General features: G+C 43.5%; 1 protein-coding gene across 2 annotated transcripts; it reads right to left on the bottom strand.

Annotated features, from left to right (window-relative positions):
* Positions 1-2,931: 2,931 nt before the first annotated feature.
* CCDC51 (coiled-coil domain containing 51) lies at positions 2,932-22,745 on the bottom strand. 2 transcript variants are annotated; one of them, XM_066596717.1, is made up of 4 exons: positions 22,602-22,745; positions 19,367-19,687; positions 15,036-15,200; positions 2,932-3,735 (listed from the first exon to the last, which is right to left on the bottom strand). In XM_066596717.1, exons 2-4 carry the CDS (start codon positions 19,661-19,663, stop codon positions 2,962-2,964), a joined length of 1,236 nt encoding a protein of 411 aa, XP_066452814.1. In that variant the 5' UTR covers positions 19,664-19,687; positions 22,602-22,745; the 3' UTR covers positions 2,932-2,961. The 2 variants fall into 2 exon arrangements, with proteins under 2 accessions (XP_066452814.1, XP_066452815.1); XM_066596718.1 differs by having other exon boundaries at positions 22,598-22,738.
* Positions 22,746-23,338: the final 593 nt, after the last annotated feature.

Genomic DNA, 23,338 nt, shown 5'->3' with positions numbered 1-23,338 from the left:
CTAAGATGACCGAATACGTCTGCCTACCTGATGCAGGCAGTACATTAGTATACATCGGTAGCTTAAAAGTTCCTTCACATGCGCACTGAACTAGGCTCGTCTGCGGGTTTAGCAGTGTATTTTAACGTACCGTGTCTGCCCGCAGAGCAGGTTTATTTGCGCACAGCAAACCAGACGCTAATTTAGTCTAATAAATTCCAGATGTGTCCTTTTTGACGGGGGATTATGCAACATATTACACATCTCCGTGCGTATTGCGCGTGCATTTGCGCATCCCCCATTGACTTCTATGGATACAATTGGTGCGCAAATGTGCAGAAAAGTAGAGGATGCTGCTTTTCTTAATTCTTTTTTTTGAGCGACCAAAATGTGCGCATAAGTTTTATGCGTGCAAACAGACCCTTGTGAATGAGCCCTATTTTTACGTAAAAAATTGTTCGCCCCAGCAAATGAGCAAACGATGACACAAATGCATAAAATGAACGATAAACAAACGAATTATCGCTCAAATGTTAAACATGTTTACATTGAATAATTATAATCCAAACTCGAACGATGCGGCTATTTTTATTTTTTTTTAAACGATAATTGTTCTGTGTAAGAACATTCTAAGGCCGGCTTCACGCAGACGTATTTGTGCGTGCAATACGCAGTGAATGGAATCCATTGATGTCAACAGGTTCGCTCACATGCATGTTCTATCTTTTTGCGTATTTGTGCACCAAAGGTCCCCATAGAAGTTAATGTGGGGTGGGGGGTGCGCACACAATATGCAAGGAAATGTGTGAAACGCTGCGTAATTGTGCTGGAAAAAGAACACATCTGGAATTAATAAACCATTTCAATCGGTTTGTTTGGCGCAGGCAAATGAACATGCTCTGCGGGCAGAAAAAGAACAGTACAGTACGCTGATACGTGCGCAAAACAGCGTTGCTCATGGCTCACAAACGTTGCACTAAGGCGTGTGCAATTGTGCTTACATCTGGCTTACTGGCGGGCATTGCTCAATCAAAGCAAGTGTAGTGTCTTATACTACACTAATATACAGTGTGCAACAGGTAATCAGAGGCTTTAATAAAAGTCTAACCCATGGAGGTCTCACTCCTGAGTCCCCACTGATCTCAAGAAGAAAGACCCCGTGTCCCGCTCCACGGTGGGGAGTTCCAATGCAGAGGTGGCCTAGCAGGCTCAGTGCTGCTCCATTCATTTCTATGCAGTGCTTGGACTTTGCCATCTCTGGTAATCCTACGGAAATGAATGGAGCTGCACCACACGTAATCAGCCGCCACCACGCCATTCAACATCGTCCTCATTGAAAATGAGTGCAGTGAGAGGGACCTAGAAGTCCTATTCTCGATGGGGGTCTTAACAGCAAGATCTACACCAATCAGACTGATATCATGTATACTGACTAAGGGTGCATTCACACATGCGGATTTTGGTGCGGATCCTCTACAAAATCTGCAGCATATTTTCCACTGTGAATTGTGGTGCCGATCTGCACCAAAATCCACGTCAAAAATCGACAGCATTTGGTGCATATTTTGATGCTGATCCACAGCTTTCAATTGAAGTTGGTCCAGATTTTAGCACGGATTTTTGAGTGTTTTTGGTGTGGCATTTTCTCTGCGGAAAGTCCGCACCAATTCTGCGATGTGTGAAAGTACCCTAAGGCCTCATGTCCATGGGGAAAATCATATCCGCTGCGGATTTGTAACGCGGATTTGGGCTGCGGATGCACGGTAATTGTCTTTTATTTTTCATGCAGGAGATCAATTGAGCTATGTGCTCTATGAGCTCCCGCACGCGTGATCCGCACTAAAATGGAGCATGTCCATTTTTTTTCATGCTCCAGAAATTTTTTAATTACCATCCGCGGGTATTTATCTACCCACGGGTGGTCAATGCATTCCTATGGGTCGCGGATCCGCGTGCGGGAAAAATGCAGCAGATTTTAAGTCTTATTTTGCCTGTGGACATGAGGCCTTAAAGTCGATTCCAGGATAACCCATTTAAAGGTCTGTCAGTGGCAGGGACGCTGACATAGGGGACAAGTTACACATGCCTTTGAAGATGTTGTGCACCATATTTAAAGGATGAGAGTGAGGTGCGGTGCATGGTCCATTGGCGATATCGGTCTTGGGCTTTCTGCATTAAGTGATCTTCAACCACCTCCTCTGGCTCGAGTGACAGCTCAAGTATGAAATTAGCAGCCAATCAGGAGCCAGAGGGAGCGGTCGATAGCATCTACATGTGGACGGGGCAGTTTCAAAAGCGGATTTCAGGCTTATAAAACCGCCTACAGCGACAGAATACTGATGTGAAGCCATTTTCAAAACTTATTTTGGTATGGCTCCTGAAGAAAGCATACCTGTAGAAAGATCGGTTTAAAATTCCCATGTTGCATGCCAATGGATGCCGACCGGCCAGGCTGAACAGTCTCTGCAGTCTGGAGTTTGTCTCATAATCCCAATCCTCTCTGACTCTAAGAGCAAATATCCAGAGTGACTGAAGTCTTGCGCATGTGCTAGAAGATTACGGACCGCCACATTTGCAGATCATTTGTACCTGCTGTGGGCAGAATCAATGCACTCACCTGCGCATGTGCCAGTCCGCAATCTTGCATGTGATTTCAATGACATCTACATCAGTCAGGGTGGGTTTATGGAAATAGCTGTGGGCAGCAGAGATGGTTTGGCTCGCCCACAAGAGATAAGTGATGACAACTTATCTCCCTTTCTTCCATTAGAAGAACACATAATGGCTATATTGGTTAATTCTTCGCTTCCAGGACACACGTATAACCTAGAAAAGTCTGATCTGCCCATTTCCTATGGATAGGTTTCAATTGTTGGGGTAAATGCCCATTCGACACTGTAGAAAATGTAAATCCAAACCATAAAGAAGACACAAATTTATGTAAAAACATAGTTAATTCTAGGAATGTTTATTTACGCTAGATTAGTTTCCTCTAAGTAATACGTACAATATGGGGAAGGATATAGCTAATGCAGCACACGTGAGTGCGGTGCTGTATATGGAATTTCTGTTGATCTGATAGCCTAGTCTCTCCTCCACATCAGATAATTCAAGTATAACGTTCTGGAGGGAACCTTCTGGCCCACCAGCCCCGGAGACACCGAAGACTGATCCTGCTGGCGTCTTCAAGGAAACCTTAGACTTTGCATTCTGCATCTCAGTAGCTATCTTATCAAGACTCTTGTCCAGGTCTTCATATTTCTGCTCCAAACCTTCCAAGTTTTTCCCTGTTTCTTTAGTATACTCCATGTGTTCCTTAATGGCCGCTAATACTTGATTTACTGACCCAGAAGACAACACTTGAGACCCCAAATCTCCACTCTGAGGGTCTTGACATGGTGGCAGAGCAGCTGGTACCATGCTTCTTAATGCTACAATGAGGTCCCCAAGATCCTTCTGTTGGGACTGGTGCACAGACGCATGCTCGTGGATAGCTTCCTGTAAGCTGATTGGTCCCTTCTGTGCTTCCAGGAGCAAAGTCTTCAATTCCTGGAGTCGGACGCGGTTAATGTAGGTTGATCCCATGACCCCAATGATGGCCCCCAGTATGGACCCGATGATTGACCAGTTTTTAGTCCGCTCGGCTCTGGCCCTCTCTTTTTCATGACTCTCCCTCACGGACGCGGAGAAAAGAGCAAACTTCTCTCTTTCCGAATCCTCGGCATTGATGTATGAAGTTCTTAACCTTTTTTCCTCCTGGGTAAAAAGTAAGAGATGTTATTGGAGTAGCTGCTGGTAGTCTGCTACACTTACTGTGTTAGAGTCTCAGATTGCTGAGCTGTCCCTCCTCCCTCCTTTACACTGCAACTCTGCTTGTTCAGATTGGCTACATAAACTCAGTCAATGCATACACCAAATATTTCTAACCACCAATGAGAAGAATATAGTTATCAGGTCACCGACCTACAGAAAATTCCCCCATACATATTGATGAATAGGCAAAAGTGACTAGATCAGGTTTCTTCCAAGTGAGTCTTATCCTGGGCGGCTGGGACACTTTAGTCTTGTCATAGATGTACCAAAATTGTCCTTCACCTTCAAAAATTCAGCTTGACAGCCCTCACCCAGTCGCATATGCCCTCAACTGGACAGTACCAATATGGAGCACAGTTGCAAATTAGGCTAGTCCTCAGGAAAGTCTCCGGTACATTAACTATTGGTGATGTCACTATAAGGGCCACTCTCTAAAGATGACAGAGGTTTTGATTAAAGTTTCCATCCCTGAATTCCACTGATGAATAGGGTTTTGCTCATTATGTTGGCTGTCTATACCAATTAGGCCGCCTGCAGACGAGCGGGTCGGATCCGGCAGCGAGAAATCTCGCCGCGCGATCCGACCCCAGAGCCTGCAGGGGCGAGCGCGTACTCACCCGCGCCTGGCGGCCCCGGCTCTTTGATGTGCCGGCTGCCGCGCAGCCGGCGCATGCGCAGACCGGAGCCGGCGGCCGGGTGAGTGCGTGCCCCGCAGAAAATTAGAACATGCCGCGGTTTGTTTGCCGCGCGAGATTTCGCGCGGCCAAACCGCGGCCGTCTGCATAGGAGTGCGTATTGTAATGCAGACTTTCAGCGGCGGAAATCCCGCGGGAAATCCCGCGGCGGGATTTCCGCTCGTCTGCAGGCGGCCTAAAAGGGAGAGATTTTCATCTTGTTACTTTTTTGATTTTTCAAATAATTTGCGCCGAGCTACCAGTTTGGGGTTTTGCACTCCTCTATACGCTCACGCCTACTTAGGTGGTGCTTTTTCTGGTTAGGCAGCACCTCCAGATTCTCTGGCATACACCTAACTATCATGGCCCTTGTCTCCAGTTTTGGGCCGTTTATATTCTACTGGTTTTTGCTCCACCCCTTCTATCAATTTCGCATCTATAGTACTGTTCAAAGCTTCTTCAGTCTGCAGTAGTTAAATAACAGAGCTCTTAACTTGCCCTTCCATGCTCCCCCACCACCGCCGTCTCGCCAGCTCTCTGGTCCACAATGAAATTCCCTTCCTGGAGGAGAGTGATGACGACCTAATACTGAAGGGAGATGATGATTGGCTGTAGCAGTCACATGGCCCTTTTGTCGAGGGATATCATATCTAAACCAGAAAGTGAAGTTCGCTAGGGACTAGAGAGCTGTCAGGGGAGCGTGGAAGGGTTTGTAGGAGCTCTGTTACTTTACTGCGGGAGACTGAAGAGGCTTTTGAACAGAGGTATGTACCCCTTTAAGGATTTTCCATGTGCAAAAGTAGTAACACATAAAAAACACGGAATTGGTATCGCTGTAATTGTGCTGATCCACAGAATATCATCATCTAATTTTTATTACACGATGAATGCCGTAAAAACACAGCCCAAAAAACAACAGTGGAATTCCTGCTTTTTTTCATCCCTCCACCCTCCCAAAAATTAATAAAAGTTACACAATCACATGCACCCCAAAGTGGTAGCCTTGAAAATTACAACTTGTCTTACAAAAACGAGACGGAAATCCCTAACAGAACCTTAAAGGAGATCTGAACGGATCTTAATATAACTTCAGTTATGGGATCCCATTAAGGGGTCAGACACATGATTCACACTAACCTACCTTTTTCTTGCGTCAAAGTTGCCACAAAATGCAGCTTCATAGTAAAGGACAAGGTATAAAAAGATCACTTCTACTTCGTGTTCTGCTTTTCTATCTATATATATAAAGACGAAAGCCCTCACTGACTCACTGACTGACTGACTGACTGACTGACTGACTGACTGACTCACTCACTCACTCGCCAAAAGTTCTCCAACTTCCCGATGTCGTAGAAACATGAATTTTGGCACAAGCATAGATTATCTCCAAAATAGGAAAAGTAATTGGGTCCCAACTCCATTATTCAATTCTAGCGCAAAAGAATTGGCGTCGAAATTTAACGTACATAATCTAAATCTCTCACTTCCCAATGTCATAGAAATTTAAAATTTGGCACGCGCATTGAATATGTCATAAATAGGAAAAGTTAATGGGTCCCAACTCGATTATTCAATTCTATGCGCAAAAGAATTAGCGTCCAAATTTTACGTACGGAATCTAATTTTCTCACTTTCCGGTGTCATAGAAATGTGAAATTTAGCACGGGCATTGATTATGTCATAAATAGGAAAAGCTAATGGGTCCCAACTCGATTGTTCAATTCTATGCGCAAAAGAATTAGCGTCCAAATTTTACGTACGGAATCTAATTTTCTCACTTTCCTGTGTTATAGAAACGTGAAATTTGGCACGAGCATTGATTATGTCATAAATAGGAAAAGTTCATAGGTCCCAACTCCATTATTCAATTCTAGCACAAAAGAATTGGTGTCGAAATTTTACGTGCGGAATGTAATTTTTTCACTTTCCGGTGTTATAGAAAGGTGAAATTTGGCACGAGCATTGATTATGTCATAAATAGGAAAAGTTCATAGGTCCCAACTCCATTATTCAATTCTAGCACAAAAGAATTGGCGTCGAAATTTTACGTGCGGAATGTAATTTTTTCACTTTCCGGTGTTATAGAAAGGTGAAATTTGGCACGAGCATTGATTATGTCATAAATAGGAAAAGCTAATGGATCCCAACTCAATTATTCAATTCTATGCGCAAAAGAATTAGCGTCCAAATTTTATGTGCGGAATGTAATTTTCTCACTTTCCGGTGTCATAGAAACGGGAAATTTGGCACGAGTATTAATTATGTCATAAATAGGAAAAGCTAATGGGTCCCAACTCCATTATTCAATTCTATGCGCAAAAGAATTAGCGTCCAAATTTTACGTGCATAATCTAAATCTCTCACTTCCCAATGTCATAGAAACATGAAATTTGGCACAAGCATTGATTGTGTCATAAATATGAAAAGTTAATGGGTCCCAACTCGATTATTCAATTCTAAGCGCAAAAGAATTAGTGTCTAAATTTTATGTACGTAATCTAATTCTCTCACTTCCTGATGTCATTTTATATGAAGGAAACGTCGCATGGTTACCTCCACGTGGTGTTTCCTGGGTAACGCAGAGAACTATGCAAAATGGTGAACATATGTTTTTCCTCAGTATCTCTAAAGTAACCACGACTTCATAAGATTTTCCGTGTGAACACCAGATAAACACCAGTACCAAATTAACTCGGGCGAAGCCGGGTATATCAGCTAGTCTATATATATAAAGACGAAAGCCCTCACTGACTGACTCACTCACTGACTCACTGACTGACTCGCCAAAAGTTCTCCAACTTGTCGTAGAAACATGAATTTTGGCACGAGCATAGATTATCTCCAAAATAGGAAAAGTAATTGGGTCCCAACTCGATTATTCAATTCTATGCGCAAAAGAATTAGCGTCCAAATTTTACGTACATAATCTAATTCTCCCTCTTCCTGATGTCATAGAAACTTGAAATTTGGCAGGAGCATTGATGATGTCATAAATAGGAAAAGCTAACGGTTCCCAACTCGATTATTCAATTCTATGCGCAATAGAATTAGCGTCCAAATTTTACGTACGGAATGTAATTTTCTCACTTTCCGGTGTCATAGAAACGTGAAATTTGGCACGAGCATTGATTATGTCATAAATAGGAAAAGCTAATGGGTCTCAACTCAATTATTCAATTTTATGCGCAAAAGAATTAGCGTCGAAATTTTAGGTACAGAATCGAATTCTCTCACTTCCTGATGTCATTTTATATAAAGGAAACGTCGCAAGGTTACCTCCCATGGTGTTTCCTGGGTAACGCAGAGAACTATGCAAAATGGTGAACATATGTTTTTCCTCGGTATCTCTAAAGTAACCACGACTTCATAAGATTTTACGTGTGAACACCAGATAAACACCAGTTCCAAATTAACTCGGGCGAAGCCGGGTATATCAGCTAATATATATATAAGAAGAAAGCCCTCACTGACTGACTGACTCGCCACTAATTCTCCAACTTCCCGATGTCATAGAAACTTGAAATTTGGCACAAGCATAGATTATGTCCAAAATAGGAAAAGTAAAGGGGTCCCAACTCGATTATTCAATCCTAGTGCAAAAGAACTAGCGTCCAAAGTTTATGTACGGAATCTAATTCTCACTTCCTAATGTCGTAGAAACGTGAAATTTGGCACGAGCATTGATTATGTCATAAATAGGAAAAGTTAATGGGTCCTAACTCGATTATTCAATTCTAAGCTCAAAAGAATTAGCATCCAAATTTTACGTACATAATCTAATTCTCTCTCTTCCTGATGTCATAGAAACTTGAAATTTGGCACGAACATAGATTATGTCATATATAGGAAAAGTTAATGGGTCCCAGCTCAATTATTCAATTCTAAGCGCAAAAGAATTAGCGTCCAAATTTTACGTACGGAATCTAATTCTCTAACTTCCCAACATCAAAGAAACTTTAAATTTGGCACGAGCATTGATTGTGTCATAAATAGGAAAAGCTAATGGGTCCCAACTCGATTATTCAATTCTAGCGCAAAAGAATTAGCGTCCAAATTTTTCGTACAGAATCTAATTCTCTCACTTCCCAATGTCAAAGAAATTTGAAATTTGGCACAAGCATTGATTCTGTCATAAATAGGAAAACCTAATGGGTCCCAACTCGATTATTCAATTCTAGCGAAAAAGAATTAGCGTCCAAATTTTACGTACGGAATCTAATTCTCTCACTTCTCGATGTCATAGAAATTTGAAGTTTGGCACAGGCATTGATTATGTCATAAATAGGAAAAGTTAATGGGTCCCAACTCGATTATTCAATTCTAAACGCAAAAGAATTAGTGTCCAAATTTTACGTACGGAATCTAATTCTCTCACTTCCTGATGTCATTTTATATAAAGGAAACGTCGCATGGTTATCTCCACGTGGTGTTTCCTGGGTAACACAAAGAACCATGCAAAATGGTGAACATATTTTTTTCCCGGTATCTCTAAAGTAACTACGACTTCATAAGATTTTCTGTGTGAACACCAGATAAACACCAGTACCAAATTAACTCGGGCGAAGCCAGGTATATCGGCTAGTTTATTCATATGTGCATGGGGTCATTGTCTAACTGTAAGGGGGCATCGTTCACATAAGTGCATTTATCAGTGTACTCCCCATTTGTTAACCCATTTAGTTTAAGACATGTTCTCCACTTTAGACAATCATTTTTTGTCAGAAAGATTCCTTTAAAAATAAATTTCTTATAGAGTATCCTGCTTATGGGATCCCCAGTGGGCAGCTGTAATCTATGAGGGAATTCAGCAACAAGTTTTCAAATTTCTACAGCACCTCCACAGGGAAAATGCGGCATTGCATGATGTCCATCGAAATTAATAGGCTACCTGCATAAATGCTTAGATGTGCCAGATCCTCCAGTGAAGTAGACAGTCTTTATACTAGCAGTCTGCTCTGGCTGAGGTCTTAGTATGTGGACCCTGACTGATCAGACTTTTATAGTATATCAAATAATAATAATTGAAAGACCTTTAAAAAGGGGGTATTTATAATATAATACTTCTCCTGTATTCACAAGTGCCTGATCAGTGGTGGTCCGACCACTAGGACATCTAACGATCAAGAATGCAGTCCTAAGCACTCACTAACGACCTGAAGGTTGTGGGTTCAATCCCCGCTTGGTTCAGGTAGCCGGCTCAAGGTTGACTCAGCCTTCCATCCTTACAAGGTCGGTTAAATGAGTACCCAGTGGAATAAGTTGGCGCTATACAAATAACAAGTCCCTTTCCCCCCTTTGTAATAGAGGAGCAGCAGCACATATGCGCAACCACTGCTCCATTCAAGCAGGGGACACAAGATCCCCGTTCTTGTGATCAACAGAGGTCCCAGTGGTCAGACACCTATCACCTACCCTGAGGATAGGTGGTAAGTCTTGATGCTGGGAATACCCCTTTAAATGATTTTATGCAAAATGACCCATAGCTCATAGCTAATATCACTGTAGTGCGCCTGCCTCCAAGGGGTTAACTTCCGCTTCGCAGTTTATATTATGTTCTCATTAATATGTTCTCCGCTTCGAATCCACAACACATGTTCCTCATGATGCTATTGATTGGATTAGTGATGGTCTGGATGGGCAGAATTTAATTATTAAGCCGCATATTTGAGGCAGAGTCACCGGCCACGAGAAAATGAAACTCACAGGAAACCCGAAAGATTAATGTCCCTGGGAAATAATCCGAAATCAGTCTAATTAATCGCACAGTGTGATCCTAAACAGACCCCCACCCCCCTGCCTCAGACAATGGGAATCAATATTTTACTAATTAGAAAAGACAATATTGGGCTTATCTGTACAATTAGTAACCACAAGGTATCGCTTTAGGATAGGTTATACAGGATTAGCAAAAAACGTCTGCTTTCTTGTAATAACAGCACCACACTTAGCCACAGGTTATGTGTGGAATTGCAGCTCAGTGCCATTTACTACAATGGAGGTGAGGTGCGATACCAGACACTACCTGTGGACAGATGTGGCACTGTTTTAGAAGGAAAGCCCCATGCTTCTCTAATCTTGTACAAATCCCTGTACAAGGACTTGCTCTTCTCTCAAGGAAATCGATCACCTGCATTTTATCATTTTAACTAATCCTAACCATAGTTTTTTTCTGGTACATCCTGTCAAACTAGTGTTTTTCGGTGGCGAACGCTCTATGAAAATTGCCACCAAACAGCCCAACAGATTGTCCGCTCCCTCTGACTGCTGGTGAGAAACAGAATTGCACTAAAAAACTGTAAAATTGGTGCAAGCCTCTGAGGAGGAGGCAGAAGACAATGGCCACGAAATCAGACGCTCTTATTTATTAAAACCAACAGTAAAATGGAGGATGAGTATAAAGAAAGTAGGGGGATGGGGGGACAAAAATGAAGATAAACTATATAAATATAAAATGCATACACATAAACGTGCTGAAAGTACATGAAAAATACATAAACCACTAAATAAGTAAAAACTGCAGCAAAAACAAAGGTCATAAATATTAAAAAATACAACAATCAATGTAGAAACATGTTGTGTGCACTGTGAAGGAATGGAGAGCATGGGTACAATACACGGAAGAGCCTCAGTGGCGACGGGCCTAAACGTTAATGGAATGCATTGTACCCATGCTCTTCATTCCTTCACAGTGCACACAACATGTTTCTACATTGATTGTTGTATTTTTTAATATTTATGACCTTTTCTTCTGCTGCAATTTTTTTTACTTATTTAGTGTTTTAGGTACTTTTCACGTACTTTCGTCGCAATTTTATGCTCACACATATATGTGTATTCATTTTTTATTTATTTATTTTAGCTTTTTGTTTCCGCGCCCCTCCTTTCTTTATCCTCTGCTCATCCCCTATTCTTCCCCAGTCACTGTAGTACCTATCCCAGCTGATTAAGTGTTTTCACCCCAAAACGCATTTTACTGCTGGTTTTAATAAATAAAAAAAAAACTTCATATTTCATGTCCATTGTCTTGCGCCAATTTACCAGTTTCTGCCCACAATACTGTTTCTCGCTTGACCACGCTTTCCTAGTGTAGCATTCATCTGGTTGGTAGCACCTCCTGAAACAGGGAGTCATTGTCCGTCAGCCCGCTCTAGGATTTTGACCTGGGGTTAACACCTGGGGTCAGGGTCACCTCCTTGGGTTTTCGCCACCTTCAGTTTTTCTACTTCCATCTGGTTCTCTCAGACCGGTCTGGGCTCTCTTTATCTCCTGCCTCTTTATGGCTGAACGTCATACTTTCATCGACCCAGAAACAGCGTATATATGGTACTTTTGGGACTACGTGTATGTGCAGTATAAGCATCGGTTTTCTGGTCATCGTGCGCACGCCCCTAGAGGTGAGTGTGTGGGTCACTTTTAGTCTGTGGAACATAGAGCATTTTCAGCTCTGAACTGGGGATGGCAATCATCAGGCAAGGAGTGGGGTTTGGCTGAATTGACAGATGCAGACCCCAAGCTAGCCCAAGGGAGCGAACCACCCACTGGACAGTTCCCAGGCACACCACCGAAAAATAGAGATTTCGGGGTTATGCGAACCCTATCAGAAAAAAGTGATGTACATTCTATTCATATCGCTCCCTGATGGTTAGGATTAACTTTAAAGATGAGGGAGCACGCTCGTTTGAGGTTGATGCTCGAGCGAGCATCGGACTTTTCGAGTAACTGATTAGCCATGCGCGGGGGGGGGGGTAGTGAAAGGAATCTCTATCTCTCTCTCTCTCTCCACCCCCCCCCCCCCCCGCTCCCCGCATGGTGCTCGGACAAGTAATCAGTTACTTGAAAAGACCGATGCTCGCTCGAGCATCAGCCTTAAACGAGCGTGCTCGCTCATCTCTAATTAGCTTACATGATAACATGCTGGTGGCAAACTTTCTTTAAAGCAACATAGATGACAAGATTTCTGCAATGATCAGATGTGAGCGTCATTCTAACTTCTCCACGGTAGCTGCACAGTTACAGATTGAGGCTCGTCAAACTCAATGCCGAGAGTTGTAGTTCCATAGTTGCGGGAGAAAGAAGAGAGGATCTGAAAAGCATTTTATATATCACAGGAAACAAACTGGATTTGTAATATCTTCTACCAAACTTTTAAAAAGGGGCTAATTTTAGATGTTTTCAACAAGGAAATGTTTCTTCCTTATAAAGAAAACAAAAAGTATCAAAAGGACGAGTGAGACCCTATGTCCGCTAATAACCGTACTTCCTCCAAAACCATCGATTCTTTTTATATAGCTGGGAAAAACATAATGTAATACAATTCCCAGCCTCTAATGATGAGAACACACAATGGACCGAAGAATCATTAATTAATACAATGCATTGTGCCCATTAAAATAAAGTTACAGAGTCCACACTGCTTTAATACTTGGTGCTGCTGTGGATCCTGTCTTTATCACCATGTCACTTGCTATTGCTTGCGGTTTCCTTCTCACATTATCCTACTCCTTCAGTCTCATGCACCCCTTCCTCACTAATAGCCAATGTCAGCCTTACATTAGATGCCACATTGTGTACAATCCCCCCCTTCTTTTATTATAAAGAAAGAAAACTACATATATTAAACTGTTCAGCAGTCTGCCTGTATTCTACTAGTGCAGAAAACAGTAAGATAGCAGCCAGCATAGCCACACCACAACAGCTCAGTGCATACTGTACCAGAACCAAGCTCTTATTATAAATACAGCACCAAAACCAAGCTTACAACATAAATACAGCACAAACAAACCTCAGTACATAGATACAATACCAGAACGACTCTGTAGCAGTCCAGTTTCGTCTTTCACAACACCACTGAAAACAGATGTGACAGTGGATGGGTGTCAAAAGCAGTACACTTAAGGAGCAGCACAAGACCAAATGTCCTTCAGTCAAGTCAATGGAAATGCTTCCGACAGACACAGGGGTGTACCGATGGCGCCACCTGTCTCTGGATGGCGGACAACGACACAGTTGGAACTGCGCATGCTTGCCGGACGATCAGACAATCCTCTCTACTGGTGGTCAGTTGAAGATGTCTTGACCCCGGTCACCTTGTGTGCCCTCACACATCCACTGGTCCCAACACCTTCTAACGGTCTGGTCAGAATGGGTGGCCGGCAAGTTATCAATACGCCCATCCAGCTTCTCACATTCTAATAATGCGGCCCTCCCAGACTCTAGTAATGGGGTGACATCTCTTCTCTGCATCTAGTGGTCAACAAGCTCTACACAAGCGGAAGAAGAGGTCACTATACACAAGGAGCCTCTGAGAGCCTCTTTATAGGCCAAGTGGGGAATCACTTTTAGGGCCTTAGGTGACAAGACCGTTCATCTAATCACCACAACTCTAATCATTTACATATCTGCCTGAGATGGAACTGCATGCCCAGTTTTGCAGCAGAATGACAACTTTTTCTAGGGGCTGGATTTATTTTGACAAAGTGTATAACATCGTCTGAAATAATCTGCGCTAATGATGCTGCTCCTTCCAAGAACTGTCATGTGACCTCCCACTTGTCTGCAATCACCTTCTTAAATCATAGCATGGTCTCGGTCACAGACAGCTCTGTCTTCTGTAATTACATGAGTAAACAGGCCACTGCCTGTTGCAAAATCAGTGCACCCTCTCCATAAATACTCTGTGCTGTATGCATCCGGCTACTTCCCCTCCTTATTTCAGGATACCTTCCCTGTCACAGACAGCCCTTACCATACTAATGTAATCACATGAGTAAACAAGTTGGTGCCTTCCTCAAAACCAGCACACTCATTTCCTTAAACACTCTGTGCTGTATGGGCCCTCTGTGTCTTCCCATCCATCTCCAATCCCCTCATTATATCATGACATGAACCTGGTCTTCTCTAACCACGAGTCAACATATCACAGCCTTTTGCAAGATTGATGTTCTAATCTCCTTAAATACACTGTGCTACTATGCCCCCTGCTTCTTTTTGGATCTGTGTCCTCCAACTTGTCTTAATTCCCTCCTTTATTTAGGACATCACAATTGTAAAATCACAATCTCGTCACATGCAGTCATGTCCTCCCTAATATAATAAGTCACATTGCACTTCTACTTATCTTCTAAAATACTTTGTGCTACTTGTGGCCCAGCTTATGCCAGGATCTGTCATGTGACCTCCTACTTGTTTCCATTCCCCTACTTAGGTCATGATGCGGCCCGTCATGAACAGACTTGTCCTTACAAGGTCACTGCTTTCTGCAAGATCAGTGCAGACATCTTCTGAAATACTCTGTGCTGCTGGGGAATTCTGGTCCTTCTACTATACATCTGTAACCATTCAAATGTCTCCATGCTCTTCGCCTCTTTAACGTCTCAGTCCGTTCCTCGTTAATATAATTACAGCAGATGGGTCACTGTCCCCTACATGATCAGCACACTCCTCTCCTGCTGTTTGCGTTCTCATTGGCTGCCAGGTGTTCTGACCACGCCCACTTTAGATCGGAATGTAACAATGTCACACTTTACCGACACCCATATCAATTCTGATTCCATCTGAGCTCTTATTTACCTGCAGAAGTTTGTGCTCCAGAGTGGCAAGCTCCAAATACTGGACATCGTCACGTGACACTCTGTCCAGTCGATCCCGCACTTCTTTCAGTTTCAGCTGCTGCGATTCCACATTTTCACGAGCTTCCCGCACTATCCCACGAGCCACCATGAAGTCTTTCTCTGCCTGAAGAAATGAGAAACGATTCTTAAAGGGAATCGGACATCTACTTGTAGCCCTGTCAGCTAAGCTTATTGGCTGAAAGTAGGTGACAAGTGAAGTCCAGGGATGCAAGTGTTATACTTGCCTTCTCCATCTTTCCATTGATGTGAACGTTGAAAGCTGCCGCTATATGCATTGAGCGACAGTTTTTAGCGCTCATACCGAGGGGAACGATGGCGAAGGCAAGTATAACACTTACATCCCCGGACTTCACTTGCCACCTACTTTCAGCCCATAAGCTCAGCTGACAAGGCAACAAGTAGGTGACAGATTCCCTTTAAGACATTTGTATTACTCCACTACAGCCAATAGACAAAAATAAAGCAATTTTGCAAAATTTCTTGGTTAACAATCTGCTATTATTTTGTGTATGCAGCTCCTATGCAGAGTAATGTACAATACTGTGCAAACATTTTACGCAGGAGAGAAAAAAATGCTGCAGAGTAGGAATGCTTTCAAAAACAGAAGTGTTAGTAGTTTCTTTTTGTCTATTAAAATGCAAAGTGACTGAACAAAAGAGGAATCTAAATGTCATCAATATTCGGTGTGACCGCTCTTTGCCTTCAAAACAGCATCAGTTCTTCTAGGCCCACTTGTACAAAGTCAGTGATTATAGTCCAATATAGGATTAACCAATTATACCAAACAGGTGATAATGATCATTATTTTCGTATGTAGGTTGAAATACAGTCATTAACTGAAACAGAAAGAGTTGTGTAGGAGGCTTAAAACAAGATGAGGAACCAAACACTGCTACAAAAGGTGAGGTTGTGGAAGACAGTTTCATGTTACAAGATCAAACACCATGGAAAAATTGAGCACAGCAAAAAGACACAAGGTAGATATACTGCATTAGTGTGGTCTCTCCAAGGTAAAGATTTCAAAGCAGACTCGGGTTTCAAGTGCTGCTCAAGCTGTTTTGAAGAAGCATAAAGAAACGAGCAATCCTGAGGACCGAAGAAGCAGTGGTTGGCCAAGGAAACAATGCAGCAGATGAAAGGCACATCATGCTTACTTCCCTTGGAAATCAGAATAGGTGCAAAAGTGACATCAGCAGAGAAGTGGCAGAAACAAGCAGGACCCAGGTATACTCATCTACTGTTCAGAGTGGTCTTCATGAAAGAGTTGTGGCCAAAAACCATACCTTTGAAGTAGAAACAAGGTCAAGCAGCTGAGCAGGAAAACAGAAGCCGAGGTGCAGAAAAATGTCAGCAGGTGCTCTGGACTGATGGGTCAAAATGTAAAATATTTGTCTGTAACATAACACAGTTTGTTCAGTGAAGAGCTGAAGAGCAGGACAATAATGTCTACAGGCAGCAGTAAAGCATGGTGGAGAGCGGTACAATAATGAGTATCTGCAGGCAGCAGTAAAGCATGGTGGAGAGCGGTACAATAATGAGTGTCTACAGGCAGCAGTAAAGCATGGTGGAGAATGATACAATAATGAGTGTCTGCAGGCAGTAGTAAAGCATGGTGGAGAGTGATACAATAATGAGTGTCTGCAGGCAGTAGTAAAGCATGGTGGAGAGTGATACAATAATGAGTGTCTGCAGGCAGCAGTGAAGCATGCTGACAGCAGCACAATAATGAGTGTCTGCAGGCAGCAGTGAAGCATGCTGGAGAGTGTCTACAGGCAGCAGTGAAGCATGGTGGAGAGCGGTACAATAATGAGTGTCTACAGGCAGCAGTAAAGCATGGTGGAGATCGGTACAATAATGAGTGTCTGCAGGCAGCAGTGAAGCATGCTGGAGAGCGGTACAATAATGAGTGTCTGCAGGCAGCAGTGAAGCATGCTGGAGAGCGGTACAATAATGAGTGTCTGCAGGCAGCAGTGAAGCATGCTGGAGAGCGGTACAATAATGAGTGTCTGCAGGCAGCAGTGAAGCATGCTGACAGCAGCACAATAATGAGTGTCTGCAAACAGCAGTGAAGCATGGTGGATGTTTTTTGCAAGTCTGGAACTGCATTTCAGTAAACAGAGTTGGGGATTTTGTCAGGATTAATGGTGTCCTCAATGTTGAGAAATACAGGTATATAATTCATCATGTAATATCATCAGGGAGTTTTCTGATGATATTAAGAACTATCTTCAGCATAAAGAAGAACAAGGAGTCCTGGAAGTGATGACATGGCTCCACAGAGCTCTGATCTCATCATCATCCAGTCTGTCTGGGATTACATGAAAAGACAGAAGGATTTGAGCAAGCCGACATCCACAGAAGATCCATGGTAAGTTCTCCAAGATGTCTGGAACAACCTCCCTACCAAGTTCTTTCAAAACCCGTGTGCAAGAGTACCTAAATGAGCTGATGCTGTTTTGAAAACAAAGGGCACACCAAATACTGATGGGATTTACATTTCTCTTTTGTTCAGCCTCTTTGCATTTTGTAATTGACAAAAATAAACTATTCACACTATTTTTGAAAGCATTCTTACTTTGCAGCGATTTTTCCTCAGTACTGTATCTCCATAGTAACAGATCACAAACAAAAGGGAGTTTGATTGTAAATGTTACCTGTTCAGTTCATAGGTTCCTGGTGTGGCACAGATTTGTCTGGGGAAAACACAGGGCAACATGCCAGTAGCCAGACGGACCTCATTATAGTCAATCGGGTCCGTCTGACGCTGTTTGGGTCCCGCACTTTCTTTTTTTCTGTTCATCGGCTCCTAGGACGGAGCCAAACAACGGAAAAAGTAGCGCAGCTGTGAACCCAGCTTTACAGAGAGCAGTGTATTGTGGAAGCGTAGAAGACAGTTAGGGCTCATTCACACGACCGTGATTTCAGCATGCATACGCAGTGCACTCGCTGCCATACGCGGTCTCTGCAAGCTCACACACACTGATAAAACGCTACGGGACTCCCTCAGCGTTTTACGGATACGGTCGTGTGAATGAGCCCTTAGGGTAAGGACATATGATCTGGCTGGCTACACACAGCCAAACCAAACGTGTCTCCGGTGGTCAAAGGCTGCACAATCTGCATGGTAGATTAGGCAACCATTGGGAGTGGATTGGCTGCATGCGGCCAGCCAAACTACTTGTCCTTAGCCTCGCAGGTCACGTCTGACAGCGCGGTAGAGCTTAACTGTTGTCTGTTTCTAAGGGCAACCAGAAGAATTCTAAAAGCAGCTTTGGATGGGAATAGAGAACAAGCTGTAAAGAGGAAGCAGACTGTCACTAATTAGGATGTATTCAGATGGCGCAGTTAAAAACTGCATCTGAAAAACTCTAAAGATGAAGGAAAAAACACAACCAAATCGAAAATGGCAGCAAAACATGTTGTTTTAATGTAGTTTTTTTATGTGGTTTTAATCGTGCCATCTGAATACACCTTTAGGCGGCCTTCATACTTGGCATATTTGCTGAAGGCATTCTGCTGTAAAAAAACAGCAGTGGCAAAATCCGTGCCTAAAAATTCTGGGTTTTGCCATGGTTTTTGTAGCGGATTTTAACCCTTGTATTTAGAGGGTTAAACAAAGCAGTGTTTTTTAAAAACATTGCTTATCAGGTGTGGAAATTTTGCAGACCATGTGAAGCAGATTTTTGACATGTCCTCCCAATGCTTGTACTGTGAATGCTGTGGAATTTCAGTAGCAAAATGCACTGCGAAAGTTCCGCAGCGTTTACGCTATGAGCGAAGGCGGCCTTAGGCCCAATGTCCAGGGGCGGATCGCATTCCACATGCGGAAGCCCGTATCGGAATCCGACCCTGCTCGTGGCCGAGGACACTGCTTACCCGTCCAGGTCTTTTGCGTGCCTGTTTGGGTCTTCTATTTTCTTCACTGTGGATGTGTGTGGAAGCGCCACTGCACGTGCGCACTGGAATTTTTTTTTAAACTCCTGCTGTCCCGCAGAATCCGCAGCCCGGCCGCAATTCATTTGCGGCCAGGCCGCAGATCGGACAGCTTCCATTGGATGCCGTCTGTGCTGGAAAAGAAATGAAATGAAGCACGATGCGATTTCTTTTCTGGACCAAAAGGTCTGCAAAACAAGTATGCATGCTTTAATCCATGCACGGAACCCCATGCTTCCCTATAGGTGGATCGCCCGCACGGATTCCCCAAATCAGATCTGCCCGTGGATATTGGCCCTTACTCCCAGCCTTGTGCTCAGTCACCTGCGGTCTTACCTCAGCTACTTTCCCTTGAGCTTCTCGAACTTCTACCAGTCCTGCAAACTCTTCGTATCGGTCCCACCAGTTCTTGGCCGTGGCAGACGCTTTCTGCATAGAATTTCGCCCCACGGTTTTACCGGTCTCCATCCATCTCTGTAAGGGGGTGACAGCAGAGGACTCGGGAGGTGGTCTGAGGTCTGGAGGTTTGGGCGCAGAGGAGCACAGCGTCCTTACACTAAGCAGTTTGATTCTCTGGGTCAGTAGTACAGATGGAGGATGAGGAGGCTTCATGCCGTTGCAGAAATGTCTCATCCGGGGGCGCTGCTGACACACAACCTGCAAGAAAACAGATTTCAGCTTCAAATGAGATTGTCAAGTGAAATAATATGGAGTATTCCAATACTCTGGCATCCAAAGGACCGGCAGGCATCAACCACAAGAGGTCTACAAAGTTATATTAGCCCGCCACCACATAGGCATCGCATCTGATATTACTAGCTGATGGAGACCACCCACCGCAGTTGGCAGTGCCAGACCTTCTGGTCCTTTTGACTGGAAAGCAGCTGCGTACCTCTTTGATGCCTAAGGTCAGCTACACACGGACGGATTTGTACACGCAATACACAAAAAACAGAACTCATTGATTTTAATGGTTTCATCCACATTTCCGTATTTTAAGCATACATTTCGGTTGCATGCAAAAACATGAGAACATACTTTCTGCGTACGTGCACACCAAAAGTCTCCATAAAAATCAATGGGGGTGTGCAAATGAATGCGCAACACTGCGGGATTGTGTTGGAAAAAGAACACATCTGGTACTAATTAGCCCTTTGAAATCGGTGCGTCTTGTTTGCATCGCGTAGATGAATATGCCCTGCGAGCAGAAAAATTACGTCGATATACGCAACGCAAAAATGCCTTGTTCAGTCTGCAAATATACTGCACTAAGGCGCGTGCGATTGCACTTATGTCCGTTTGAAGCGCCGTAAATGTCCGCATCAAGATACATATTTTCAAAAGAATACACTCTAAGGGTTAATTTTTTTTTTGTGGCAGCGACTGGGCCAGTACCTTTTAATTATACATTTCATATACTGTAGACAAAAATGGGTAGAAATACTGTTAAATTAAAATTTTCTTCATTTTTTTTACTACTACCGTAGTTCAGTGTAATAAATTAAAAAAAAAGGGATTTACAGAAGAAAAAAAAATACTAATAAAAATACCAAATCCGTGTACCCCGAATAACTTATCATCACTGCATTACCTGGTAACAACGGTCGCCATATTTATTGCTGGGCATTTCCTGGCATTAGCTTTAACCACCATGTTTACCACTTTTCATTGCTGAGAGGTGATTATTACGCCCTCCGTCACTTCAGTGCGGCCCGATCCCTTTACTGGCGGAGCGATATGCAGTGACATTTGGCATTAGAGTGGAGGCGATAAGGCACCTTTACACGGAACGATTATCGTTCAAAAAATTGTTGGACCGCGCAAATTTGACCGATAATCGCTCAGTGTAAATACGGCCAACACTTGAACGCCCATCAAGAATTTGTTTGCTTCTTGTTGTCCAATTCATACAGGCATAAAAAAAAAATAACCATTCGCACTTTGTTGCGAGTGAACAGCGATGCTTTAGTCGCGCACATTCACTGGTGCAGTGAATGTAAATGACTGAACGATAGGCGAACGCATTCGCTAACGATATATCTGCCTGTATAGACAGGCTGCATGAGTGAGCCTTAGGCCGACTTCCCACGGGCAAGAAAAATCATGCGAGATTTGTGTGTTATGAGACGCACAAATTTGAACCCCAATGAGCAATGCTTCCCTGCATGGCACCGCGATGCGGGAAACATATAGCGGCATGTCCTATCTTTCTGTGTACTTTTACATCGCAGCGCCCATTGTCTTCAATGGAGCCGGCAGCAGCATCGCACCACGTGCTACGTGAACGCGATGTGATGCCTGGTCTTCCATTCAAAACAATGGGAGAAACTCCGCAATCCTGTGAGCCACAGCGGAGGATCACTTCTTACCCGAAGTGATGAGAGGCTGTTTTAACATAAAAACGCCTCGCATCTGTGGGGAATTCACATGTTGGTGAGCGCGATCTTGGACTTTCATTGGTCCATGCTCCCCGGCATGTAGACACTGCGTGAAACAGATCGCAGCATGCTCTATCTCTCTGTGTACCACGCAGTGTGAGCCCAATACACTAGTATGGGCAGGATATGATACGCTGTCTGTGCACGTCCGTGTGCGTGTGATATGCGGGCATGTGCAGTGCAAACCGCAGCCACACGCGGTCTCTGCCATCAAAGTATATATTTGCAAAATGGGTAAAACACTGCGGGGAGATCCATAGCGCTTTACGCATATGTCTGCAAGTATGAGCCCTAACGCTGCAGACTGCATTACTCTCCCGTCCAAAAAAAAACAAAACAGAAATCTAATCAAACTGAAGCATTTCTGGTTTTTGAAACCCTATTGAAATCAATGGGGAAAAAAATAGTTTTTTTTCTTTGTTTTATTTTAGTTTCTCTCCTCTAAAAACAGAGCAGACAGTCGGAAATCCTGAACTGACCCTAAGGCTGGCTGTCCACGGGCGATGTGAAAACCGCAAGTTCCGTGGCGATAAATCGCACGTGGAGCTTGCATGACACGTTTCCATAGGATAACTATGGAAAGCGCAGCCTACTGCACATGAGCGGAGAATCATAGTTATTTTGTTCATTGCCTTGTCCTAATGTAGCAGAGCTAGCGCCATTCCCGACTTCTGTAGTTTACGGCGACATTCTTTGTGGCAGGCGGCTGATCCTTCTAATTGTAAAAACATCCCAATAAAACGTATAGAAGTGCAATATAAAATATGCAAATCACAACATTATATACAATAGGCCATCTGATGTAGCAGAGCTGGATGTGCTGCTAATATCTTAGTTAATTATAAACTCAGCTACGCTACACTGACGCACTCAGCTACGCTACACTGACGCACTCAGCTACGCTACACTGACGCACTCAGCTACGCTACACTGACGCACTCAGCTACGCTACACTGACGCACTCAGCTCTGCTATGTACAGTCATTTAAAATGCACTGCTCGTAACAAGCAAACACCAATACGTTAACTGCTCTCCCTCACATAATGGAGGCACGGTGATTCTGTAGTCATTCATGTCATTGCTTTAGCATTACAGCAAAGTGACCTTCCATATTTGATTTCTTTGTACCTGCCTTGTTATGTGTGCTTACACATTCTTCTATCTCTCCAAGCCAGAAGGATCCTTGAACAGATGACACGGAGGTGACAAGGCTCTGTATGAACTTCAAACTCTTCCTGCTTATCTTGAGAGTACCAAGATGGCCGCTGACAGGTTTCCGCTGTCTTAGCAGATACTAATAAACGCAGAATGGGTACAGCAAGATGGCGTCAATCATCTTTCCCGTGATTCCAAGGACCAGCAAGGTTACCAAGATGGCTTCAATCATACTCTCGATAACCTCAAGAAATAGCGGGGTGTACCAAGATGGCTGCATTCTGAATCTCAAAAGGCGTCAGATAAATTATAACCAATAAAATCCGCAACCATTACTATTTTTTATTAAAACTGTGCCATATGCTATCATTTTCCCTAAGATATTTGCAAGTAAAGATAGAAAAGTCTTCAGTTCAGGCGATGAATAGGCAACTACATCCGGGTCCTTTGTGTAGTATTAGTGAATTAAGCCGGAAGTGCTTTGGTTCAGGCAATCCTTTAGTCACCTTTTCCGGCGTAGTGTGGGGTCCTCATCGTCCAGTAACCGCGGAGATGTCTGGCAGAGAAGGTTGGTGATTCAAATTGGGTGCGGCGGGATCCGTTGCCATCCTGCATGGGAGTTGCCAGGGACAATGGGCTTTCACCACGGCAGCCATAGTTGGTGCATTTACAGTGCGCTTCTACTATTATTGAACGCTTAGATACGCCATGATT

Source organism: Eleutherodactylus coqui, chromosome 3 (genome assembly GCF_035609145.1).
Source record: "Eleutherodactylus coqui strain aEleCoq1 chromosome 3, aEleCoq1.hap1, whole genome shotgun sequence".
Classification (NCBI taxonomy): Eukaryota; Metazoa; Chordata; class Amphibia; order Anura; family Eleutherodactylidae; genus Eleutherodactylus; species Eleutherodactylus coqui.
Note: the sequence above shows the minus strand (reverse complement) of the source record. Positions and strands in the feature narration are given on the sequence as shown.

Coding starts and splice junctions, on each gene's coding strand:
- CCDC51 (XM_066596717.1), bottom strand. CDS start 19,663: ATGAGACATTTCTGCAACGGCATGAAGCCTCCTCATCCTCCATCTGTA. Junction 15,201..19,366: donor CTCAAGGGAAAGTAGCTGAG/GTAAGACCGCAG, acceptor TCATTTCTTCAG/GCAGAGAAAGACTTCATGGT. Junction 3,736..15,035: donor TGGAGCACAAACTTCTGCAG/GTAAATAAGAGC, acceptor CTTTTTACCCAG/GAGGAAAAAAGGTTAAGAAC.